The 11,906-nt window shown below is 37.8% G+C and overlaps 1 protein-coding gene across 1 annotated transcript in view; it reads right to left on the bottom strand.

Moving 5' to 3' along the window:
- Positions 1–456: 456 nt before the first annotated feature.
- mphosph8 (M-phase phosphoprotein 8) overlaps positions 457–11,906 on the bottom strand; it is a 32,145-nt gene continuing 20,695 nt past the window's right edge. Inside the window, exons 8-14 of the mRNA XM_023289800.3 lie at positions 10,827–10,967; positions 9,633–9,719; positions 7,974–8,128; positions 7,603–7,754; positions 5,874–5,998; positions 4,625–4,708; positions 457–3,215 (exon numbers count right to left, since the gene is read on the bottom strand). Coding sequence (XP_023145568.1) covers positions 3,174–3,215; positions 4,625–4,708; positions 5,874–5,998; positions 7,603–7,754; positions 7,974–8,128; positions 9,633–9,719; positions 10,827–10,967 — 786 coding nt within the window. The 3' untranslated portion in view covers positions 457–3,173. The remainder of the gene's footprint in view (positions 3,216–4,624; positions 4,709–5,873; positions 5,999–7,602; positions 7,755–7,973; positions 8,129–9,632; positions 9,720–10,826; positions 10,968–11,906) is intronic.

The following is an 11,906-nucleotide window of genomic DNA, read 5'->3' on the forward strand; positions in this document are numbered from 1 at the left end:
CTATTTATTATTTTGCATTTTTTTTGTTATGATCACTTGACACCACAAAGTGAAAAAAATATTAAATGAGAAAGTAAGAAAAAGAAAGAATACAAATAAAATTACTTACAGTACATTGCAGTTTTTCTTTTTTCCTTATTAGAGTGAAATGATTAGGGTATAAGAATTTGTTTCCACAGCTGTAATGAGATCAGATTTGATCAAGAAGTTGTTGTACAGCCAAATTAGAGCTAAGCTAAAATTTTCTTTCTACAATGTAGTGATCTCTTTTTTTAATGAAATGGACAGCAGTATTTCTTTTCCATCTCTCCCTTCTCAACTCTTATTTGTCTTCTTCCCCCGAAAAACACCCCAAAACTAAAAATAAAACATGTTATCATACAGGACCAACTGCAACTTGTCTACTGAATTATAAACTTTCCATGTGATGAATGAATACAAGCAGTGAAACCAGTGTGCAAATGTGTACACATTTTATTTCACACAGCCTCAGGGTGAGCAGCGTCTCTGCAAACAACAGCGAAATCTTTCTCACACATACAGAACTTCTAACTGCTAGAAATATTCAGAAAAAAAACATAAAAGTCAGAGTAAAGATGGGAGATTAAAGAGGCAAAGGTGGTGCAGATTGGCAGAAAACAGAGAATCAAGACAAATTTTTCTTCATAAAACAGCCTGTTTGCATTGCTCTTAAAGAACCACATATACAGATGGTTTCCAACCTTCCACAGAGCCACAGATTTCTACACATTTCCATCCATCACAGTGAACAACAAATGTAATAATGTGGCTTTTTATTTAACCCCAATATTGTGGTGTAGCCATTTTAGTTCAAGCATAATTGTCAAAGTCAAATTCATTTGAAAAATCTGTCCAACAATACGGTTCAACAACTTGAAACAAAAACTCACAGCGGAGTTATTGTTCCGTAAGTTGTTTCCACATCCTGTTGCTGATTTTCATCCCATGTGGCAATAAAAAGGAAGCAATCGCAAAGTGGAAGGTTAAAAAAATAAAAAATAGCACAGTGATCTGCAAAAATGTGTAAAAACAAGCCAAAAAAGGACTGGTCACGTCTGATCTAGAGCTGTCTTTGGTTTTCAAGATATTCTACGGCCTAGAAATCCTCAAAATCCTGCTCCCAAAGGCTGGACATGCAAGTTCTACGTCTTTATTGTTTAAAGTCTAACACTTCCAGTCACACTAGTCTAAGTAGTCACTTTTGAGTTTGCCCAGATTGTGCTCATCTCCAAAAATACACAAAAACACACCCAATTCTACATCCCGATTGATTGATTGATGAGACAAAGCAAGTAAAAGACAATAATGAGAACTATGTAAAACGTGGCATTTATGTTGCTTTGCCTGCATTTTTTAAAGTTTTGCTGCGATGTAACACACTATAGTCAAACTTAAGCTTGAGTTTAAGCTTGATGTAAGGATAATTTCTGGAGAATTTCTGACGGACAAGGATATGGTCAGAAAGTGACAGAAAAACAATAAAAACTAAGAAAAAAAAACTCGAGAGAAAATGCAGAAACTGGATGAGCCTCTGAATGTAAAGAAGCTACTTTTAATATAACTGTTGAGTCTACATCTGCTTAAGAAAGACAACAACAGCACTAAACACAGGCATCCACTTCGTCTCTGCTTGCTAAAACCTCTGCAGTCAACATTTTGTTTGTTGTCATGGATTCCAGATCACAAAACTGGGATATTTATGGTTTTATAGCAGTAACTGAAGTCAGATTGACACATGTGCCATTGTGCTGTTGGTTAAAGTAGCTTTGTGACAGTCAGAAATATGTATATTCACGTTCACTTGCTCAACTTTGACAGAGAAATAAAAACAAACTGATGTATAAAAGAGGATATTAAGGCAGCATGGAGGCGCCCCATCTACCAGCACTATTCTGCGCTTTAAGGACATATTGCTGACCCCGGCTGGATTTAACAGGCAAATCCACGCAGCTAAAATTGAGGCGTGTTATCACAACATCTGGATTTGGTATCTGTCTGGCTGGAGAGGGGTTCCTTCAGCATTAAAATGCTGATGAGAAAGATTGTCGGAAGAGAGCAGAATCAGTGCAGCGTCTCGGTAAAAATGTGTAAGTCTGCAGCTATGGGATGGTGAATCTGAAGCATTTCATTGTAAAAACTCCTTAAAACTTTACTAGCAGGGTGGTCTGGGACATTTTAGCCCTTAAAAGTATCATCAGAGCTTTTTACTGTACAAAGTAAATAAGTTAACCCACTCCTACAGTGGCAAAAAACATTAGCAGTAATCACATGACACTTTAAAACTGTATATATGTATGCATATATTTATATAAGGTATGTGAATATGTACAGGCCAGAAAATATAAACAGCAACTCTGTGCATTGAAGGCAAAATGAACCTTTCTAAAAACACCACAAATTGAAAATGAACAAGACAAACTGATGAAAGCCAATTTATGGATGCATGTGTGTTGCGTCAGTGCCTCAGAATCAGTGTTTGAACTCTGTGAGATGCATAATTAACAACTCCACCGACAAACTAATCTCTGATTAAAGAAAATGTGACACAAATTCAAATCTAATTGAAGCATGGACATTTACAAAGAACTTATTTCCGTTTTATTATTGTAGCTTTAGGAAATAGCAGCACGAATTACTGAAATAACTCCATATTCAAGTGGCATCAAAAACAATATGAATGGGAAAGCATTACCTTGGTCCAAGTAAAACACTGGAAAAAACCCCCACAGTGATGGAAAAAAGACCCTTTTGTTCTTCAAATTCACCCAAAGACACCAACTAGATCACTGAATGAAGGTGGAACTTGGTAAAAGGCACGACTCGGGAGGGCTTTAAAGTTACTCCAGTGACAGAAGAAGGAGTTCCTGGTTTCCTCCTTCCGCCCAGAAGCTGCATCAGCAATAAAGGACGGACGCTTCATGTATAGTCGAGGCTTAATCAACCTCACAAGATCCTCAGACTTGTGGGATTTGTAGTCCAGAGCAGAGCTGGAGTCAGATGTCATCACTGAGCTTCAAATTAGGATTAAGTCACAGGAAGCCAGCTTTGAATTTCTCTTCACGACAAATGTTCCTCTCTCAGAAGACGACGAGCTCAACGTTTCAACTGCAGCTCAGAATCTGTATGTTTATTCTGCCGTTAATACCATGAGATCACTGCAGCTGGACTCTGTACGCACAGATGAGGAGTTTAACCTGAAGAAAGAACATCAGAGGAACAGTTAACACGGCATTTAAAAATCCACAACTGCTACACTGCAAGGAGTATATTGAACGAAACAATAAAATAGCTTTTAGTTTGGTGGTATGAACACTTTGGTCAGAGAAAATGACAGGTTTGACATTTTTAGGGTTCAAGCACTGAATGGTGTGAAGACCCTATTGGAATGATAGAGGTTTTTTTAAGTTATTTTTTTGGCCTTTTGTTGGCTTTATTTGATAGGAACAGTTGAGAGGCAGAGAGGAAAGCAGGGAGAAGAATGGGGGCAATTGGGGTTTTACATTTTTAATCAAGAAGTTATTGCGCTGCCAACAAAACCAGACTTCTTGAAAAATGTTTTCTGTATAAAGCAGACTTCTCTGTGAAGATGTCTTTTATCCGTCTTTTTCGCCCTCAAAAACACCAACAAACAAAACTGTAGAAAAAAAACATGCTGAGGAGATTGTCACACAAACCAAATGCAACGTTTCCACTGTTTAATAAACTTTCCACGTGATGAATGAATACTAACACTGAGCAAATATGTACGCATTTTATTCAAGACAGAGCTTAGAGCTTAGTTTGACTTCTTAGCCTCTTATATTGAGTAAAACAATAAAATAACTTTAGTCTGGTGGTATGAACAATTTGTTCTGGAGGCTGTTTTCAGCTGAACAGAAAATTGTTTGTTTTACATTTTCTGTGTGGAATACGGATAAAAATTGAAGTGCTAAAGATTAAGACGGATGATATTCCTCTTTAGGCATCAAATAATGAATTAGTTGTCAATTAATAAAGTTAATCACCAACTATTTTGATTATCTAATAACTGGTCTGAGTCATTTTTTTAAGAATTAAAAGACTTTTTCTGTGTAATGGACCATTTATTGTGCTATGAAATAGAACGGCAAACTTAACATGGCAGAAAATATTTAGTTTTTAAAGTGAAAATAATAAGTAATTAACCATTAAACATACTTTTCTGGTTGACACATTGGAAAAACTGAGCAGTGAAACAGTGGCTTCATTGAAATGTATTAGCAGGATTTAAAAATGGCCTTCATGAAGCAACACAAAAAAATCCAACAAACCTAAAAAAGTAACCTCTTACAAGAGCTGCAGCATTATTCAGCTCTCTACTTCCCATCTGCACACTAAGTATAATAGAAGTTGCTCTAAGTTTACAGGAAGAGGCCTGTGTTGGTCTGTGTAGCACATCAAAAATCTCACTTTACTATATTCACACACTGTGTCTCTGAATATGCTATGGTCTGGCGAAATATTAAATTCCTAAATCCCAAAACCAACCTTTAGCCAGACTTTATGATGGCAGCAGAAGCTTTTCTATGCATGTTTGAAACGCTGTATGTCTACGTGTTTGTGTGTTACTGTGTATTTGTGTCACCTTGGCTGCTGGAGCCTCTGCAAGACGAATGAAGAGTCTGTTGATTCCTGGAACCGGGTTGAAGGAGTAGATGAAGTGACTGTCCTGAACAGTCAAAGACAAGAATGAAAAAAAATTAGGAAAATCAAGCACATTATCACAAAAATACATTAAATATCAACAATACTGTTTAACTCTGAACCCTTTGTTATCTTTAAAAAGAATACATTTAAAAAATCCCCCAAATTGCAAAGGTAATCAGAGCCAGAAACCATAAAAACAGAAAGAATCGTCAGATGGTCAATGAACTTCATCTGTGAGGTAATGTTTCGCAAAACTTTGTAAAATCTAAGTTTAAAATCCTGATATTTTATCAAATGCACTCCATTCTGCACATTTTGTTAAGAATTCACCAAAAAAGTCAAGAATTTGCAACTGAATCTGTAAAGAAAATGAATAAATCTAAAAATACTGTGTTTCTTCATGCAAACATGAATTCATTAGTAGCTCAGCTGCATCAAACACTATAATGGCAGGAGTTTAATGACTTTTCATCTGTACTGGGCTGAACTGCAGGATGTGTCTTCACAGAGCGAGACAAGTTTGTAAACAAATTAAAAATCTAGGTTGTGAAAATACATCAAGTATGTCGAGTCACCATTTTCCTCTTGGAAAAACATGGTACATGTTGGTTAAGTAATCAAAGAAATTTGCAGTTTCTTATATTTTAGTTTTTAAATGGTATACGGCACTGTGTCAGCATTATAGAGCACAAAGACATTTCTGAGTTTGTTTCTACTTCTGGCCATGGTTGTGCTGTTCCTATAGAGGTTAGGATTTAACCACACTGGAAAAAAAAAAGATGCAGAAAACACCAGAAACTTCTGGGGACTCAGAGGGTTAAATCACAACAGTAACATTTAAGTACACGGATGCACAGTTTCCTGCAAATTTCTGGTACAATTTTAACTCATGTGCATCCAATTCAGTAATACGCCTAAAAACTTCAGTAACAATGAAATCACTTCTCTAAGCACTCATAAGCAGAAGAGCTTACTGAAGGTAAATACACTGAATACCTACTGCAGAAAACAAAGCCACTAAGAATAGCATTAAAATAGAGTTTGATTTACTGAAAATCTGATAGATCATAAGCTTTTGTGCTTAGCTATTTGTACTGTACCAAATTAGTGTATTTGCCCTGCTAAGCCACATGGAAAACTCCAGTTTTGTGGAACTGATCAGCATGGTCTAGTGTTTTTAAACCAACCAGGAAAATGGGCAGCTGGAACTTGTCGTTGAGCACCACGGCGTGAACGCTGCAGGGTCCGCAGAGCCTCGCCGTGATCTCGGTCAGGAAGTTGGCATGGAAGATGAAGAGGATGATGCCCGAACCTGGAAGGGCAGGGAAGGACGGAGGCATTATGGGAGATGAAAAGAAGACAGGGTGAAAAGGCAGAGAGAGTTTTATTGGGAGTCAACATTAAAAGCAGGACATCAGTGGCCGTAAGCTCCACTGAGGCGTTTGTCCCATTCGATCCACACCGACTCTGACCTCTATTCAACTGCTGTCAAGACCAGCTGTCTGTCTGTCGATAGCAGAAATCCTCACCAGGTTGACTGACAGCAGAAATTTACTGGTCAGGAATCATTTTCACTTGAACAAGAGGAATTCACACTGTTTTTATATATTTATTCATTAAAGGTCTGCATCTTAGACCAAAACACGACTGGTCTGACTAAGCTTGGAAAGAAAACCGCCTGGCAAAAACTCTTTTGCAAAACTTCTGTAAGATGAAGAGACTGTGAATGATGATGGTTGTTAGGAAGGGTAAAGTTTTTCATTATTTTTTTCACTTTAAATTAATTATCAACTATGCTAATAACAGATGAAACAGATAATTTGCTGGTTCGAGGCACAATGGCCAGACTTTCTCTTCCCTTTACTTTTATTTACAGCCATAAAAGCTGTGCACATAAAAGTCAACAAAATTCAGTTAGTCTGTGTTCAAACACAAGAATGCATATGCAAAAGTAGCAAAGAAGACACTCAAAACAGCAATAGAGACTCACACACTGAGCTAAAATGATGCAGGGTCCCATAAATAAATAACATGAATAAAATACTTAATTTTCAAATTCTTTGGAGTTTTGAGACACAGCTTGAATGCTGGACTGCCTTTTCTGGTCTGTTTGTAAGCATGGTAAAAGCCAACAGTTTTAATGGGAGGAACTCACATGCACTAACATGCACATACTGGACAAACAGCCAAAACACAGAACAGAAAAGCTCAGATTCTCACACACAGAAGAAGGATGCCGTCACTCCACTATAGATTTGCATAGCAGGTAGTTGTTTACTGCTATATTAATGATATATTTGTGTACCAAATTACTAACCCTATGTACCATTTTTCCTCTCCTTTGACTATCTGCCTGTAACTGTTTTCAAAATCTGCTTCACTACAGGAAACAGCAACTTCAAGGCTACCAACCTACCACACTGAAGATTTCAAGCTTTGCAGAGGATCTGAAACACATACTAAGGTAGTCCTACTAGTTCTTTTTGCAGTAGATTATCTATTTTAATGATGGTGTTTGTCTCCCTGCATACAAATGTTCCACCAAAATAAGTCCACTTGTCATTATTTTAAGGAAACACCTGAGATGCAAACTTTGCTCAGCTCCACCCAAGACGATTGTGACTGTTGCTTCTTTTGCAGACTTTTTTTTTGCTGAGCTAGCTAAGAAAGACTAGTATGGACTAATATATTTGATAACATGAAGATTTCTCTGGTCAGTGAGATGGTTTTGATGGATTGCCAACAATTAAAAATGTGCAAATAATGCTTCTAAAATGGCTTTTTATGTGGATCGTCCTTCTCCAGTGACTTTTTATGTTACGATCAGCCTAATGACCTCATATGTTCTGTGAGATGGTAAAAACATAGAAATGTAACCAGACGTTAACAGAGTTTGACTTCAAATTTGTGCTTTACCTTCTGGTTGCGGCTGTGACTTGAAGGCAAACTCCATGGAGAAGTCGGGTCCTTCACAGAGCCTGTGGCAGGCCAGAGGGAAGACGGGCTCCAGCAGCACCAGACGAGACTCAAAGTAGGCTCGGATGGTATCCTCGGCCACACTGGACAACCTGGGAAACGAAAAGATGGGCAGAGAGTCGATTTTAAACTGCAGCATAATCAGATGTACCTGCTGTTTCCTGGTCCTCATTAGTAATTCAGCTCTGTGCACCTCTGTGGTTTTCATTGGCTTGCTAAACTTCCAATTTTTCAGACAGTAGGGCGTGAAAATATATTCTTTCTTTAAAATGCATCTGTGAGTGAAGCCGGAAGCTGTGGTTTACACTCACATGCTGATGTGGTCCTTGATGAGGTCATACACGATCAGATTGTTGCTGAGTTTGGCGAAGTACATGGCCGTGTTCTTGTGTTTGGACAGGATGTTGCAGTCAGCTCCATACTCCAGCAGGAGGCGCACTACGTCAGCGTTCCCCCTTTTACAGGCCTGAAGTCAAGGAGAATAAACATTTACCACCATACTCTGCTGTCTTATCTGTCTTGTCACCTTTTAGTTTATCCCTCTAACACTGAAATGCTCAATGGTAAAAGCATGTGATCCAGTATGATTTTGAATGCCCGATTTAAGGGCATTTTTGACACCAATCACTATTAAAAGGTATTAAGCGGTCAGCAGTGGTTTCTAGTAGTGCTCGGTGAAATGAATACTTCAACAGGAAAACATGACAAAATCCAGCAGCCAGAGTCCCGTTTAATGAAGTTTAGTAAAGGTGCAACTTGCACCATGATCTTTTCTTAGATTAATCTTGCCTTTCTGAACTCATCAGCAGCAACATTAGGGATGTACAATGATACAGACACATCATCGGTATCAGCTGATCAAGGATTTAAAATTAAATATGGGCCAAACGTGAACACTGAGAGGCAGACAAAATGGCGCTCTATAACACAAATGCTGGTTGTAGCTATTGTCAAGACTGTCTTAGGAAGAGCATCACCTAAGCCTGTAAAGGTACGATGAAGTTTACATCTGTCCATCTATTGTCTATACACTGCTGAATCCTCATTAGGGTCCCGGGAGGGCTGGAGTCTATCCCAGCTGACTTAGGGTGAAGGTAGGGGACACCTTGGACATGTCACCAGTCTGAAATAGGGGTACATACAGAGACAAACAAAGACACTCACATTCATACCTATGGACAGTTTAGAGCTACCAATTAATCCAAGCATGCTTTTGGACTCTGGTAGGGAAGCTGGCATACCCGGAGAAAACCCACACACGCACAGGGATAACATGCAAACTCCATGCAGAAAGATCCAGGGAAAGCGTGGACATGAACCGGGGATCTTCTAGCTGCAAGGTGAAAGTGCTAAACACCAAGCCACTGTGTAGCCCATGAAGTTTACAATTTTATTACTCCACCAAGGAATGGCAGAGTTATGTGACGATCGGCGTACGTTTGCAAGTCAGTCTGTCTGTGTGTGTGAAATATTACTCAAAAACAGACTAACGGATTTGGATGAAATTCTCAGGGAAGGTCTGAAATGACACAAGGACCAAGTGATTAGATTTTGACAGTGATGTGGCTTATAATCTGGATCCACGGCTTTGTTAAGGATTTCCCATTGCCAGATATAGCTGCCAGCACGGCGTCGCTGTAACCATGACATGAACTGTATGTCAGTTACCTGCTGACGATCACATGATTGCGAGCCTACTACAAAATGAGGGTATAATGCGGGTATGGTATGGTATAAGTCCAGTATTGTGCAATAACTAAAATATGCAATACTTGCACTGTAGAACTATTTGTGTTTGCAAATTTATGAAATGGGATGCAGTCATTTTATATAAATCTGCATCTACGTAGTGCTTGCAAATTGCTTTTATGCAGCTGGTCCCAGCGCCTCTGAAGATTAACACTGACTTGTCTGTTTGGCACAAAAAAATAAAATGAAACTTGAGGTTTGTGTATAAAATGCAGCATTACCTTCATCAGAGCCGTCTCCCCTCCCAGAGTCTGAGCATTGACGTATGAACCAGCTTCCAGCAAGATTGCAACAGTTGTCAAGAAATTCTGTCAGAGGATAGAAACAATAATAAAAAAAGGTTTAAAAACAAAAAAACAAAAAAAAAAACACAGAAATGCAGATTTTCTGTATTTCTGTAGAAATCACTATATTGTTTGTGATGTTAGACAATAAGGAGCTAACACCATATAATAGTCTTATAGTGTACATGATGTCATTTTAGTTAAAAAAAATACTGTGGATACCTGTTGCAAGGAGGTATTTCAGTTAACTTAGAACATAAATAAACACCTAAACAATGACATAATAAGAACTAACCTTTTCAATGAAAAAATACAGACCTGTCTTCTTTATTTGTTACTGTGAAGATTGTTTTTGTAGATATATGTGCCTTTATTTGAGAGTAACAGCTATGTATTATGCACCCAGGTTGCTCAATAATTGCCCAATTTTCCACTTACAATTTTTGTTTTGGAATAGAATAGAAAAGAAATACTTTATCTATCCCCAAGGGGAAATTTTGTTGTTACAGTAGCAATCAGAATTAGTAAAGTGACACATCAATACAAATAAATGAGCAGAAGCAGAAAAATAAACTCAAGTTCAAAATGCACAATAAAATGTAAGATTAACGAAGATTCAAAATGTACGCAAGTGAAAAATACGCAAAACAAATAGTTAAATGTATCTCTTTTGTTCTAAAAAAATACAAACAACCTGTAGATTCTATTTGTTTTATACAATTTAAGCTTCCTGTCAGATTTTCCTGCAGCTTCAGCCCATTTATTAGAGTTTATATAGGAAATTTCAATGTCAGTTGCATATTTCAAGTTTTGATGCATTCAAAAACAATATAAAACCATATTTAATGTATAAAGTGCGTAATTTTTAATATGATGAATGGCTAAAAACTGTGAAATATAGTTACAACATTATTTAGTGGTATATTTTGCCCATCATTAGGGCCCCTTAGTAAACAAAAGCATCTAATATGGGAACTATAGTAGTCAAGTGATGCTGCTGTTGATTAACAGACTACATAGAGTAATGTTTCACTGCAGCGTCAAAGGTTTAGTTATTTCACTGGCAACTCCGAATAAAATTTAATGTACAACATCACAGCTTAGACAAAGACTCGCTTCTCATCTTGTTACCTTTTCGGCAGCATGCATCAGCGCTGTGGTGCCGTTCTTCTGTCGTCCGTTCACCCTCACCCCCTTCTTTATTAGCAACCTGAGGATGTCGTCCTGCCCTCCTGCAGCTGCCAGCATGCTCAGGGACATACCACTGACGTCCTGTGGACAAAAAAACAGGTGCAAACTTGTAGAAATGCAGAAAAAGGGGGTAAAATCAGCTTCTCACTGATCTGCTGTGGCTAGATAATTTGCAGTTTGCGCTGTACTGCAGCTAAAGAAGGAAAAATTACAATAAATCTCAGGAAATTAAACAAAACATTTAATTTTGCGATTTTCAACAAGGGGAGCCATGTTTACATGTTCAAATGACAACCTAATACAGGATCCTCAACAGGGAAAAAATTTAGCCTGCCTGATATTCACCAGGCCTTTAGCCATGCTAGCTGCTTGGCTCTAGGAAGAGAAATCACAGTTAGTCTTCAGCCCAGACTGAATTATTTCTCCTGACTGGAGGATGAATTTGCATGATATAGATGCATTCTTGTTGCTCAAATGATGAATCCTTTCAACTCTGATGATTGTCTAAATTTGCTTCTAGTCACTACACCGAATGTTTCTACAAAGAATCATGATGGCAGAGGATGCATCTGATGATTTTGGTGATCACTAAACTGTTCCTTTAAGACCCCCATTGACTTTTGAGATTTAATTTTTGGAATAATGCAGTAAACATTAGACTGATTGGTATGAAAACTGACACACATTAAAGGTGGAGTAAGCAATTCTAATCGAGTATATATATATATATATATATATATATATATATATATATATATATATATATATATATATATATATATTTTTAATGCAGAGTGTATTTCCTCACATCCCACTAACTGTCCATTTTGTGCCAGGTGAAAAAATTTAAATCTGGCGTTCCAACACAGCCCAGCATCTGTTAATGTCAAACAAAGTGGCTCAGACTGATCTACACAACACTGTTCTAGTGAGTCCTTTGCATGTTCACACTAATGCACAGGACAGAAGAAAGGGGGCAGCGGGACCAAGTGGGATGGTAAATGCTAATATCTTTGCAAT

This window comes from Amphiprion ocellaris, chromosome 11, assembly GCF_022539595.1.
Source record: "Amphiprion ocellaris isolate individual 3 ecotype Okinawa chromosome 11, ASM2253959v1, whole genome shotgun sequence".
NCBI lineage: Eukaryota > Metazoa > Chordata > Actinopteri > Pomacentridae > Amphiprion > Amphiprion ocellaris.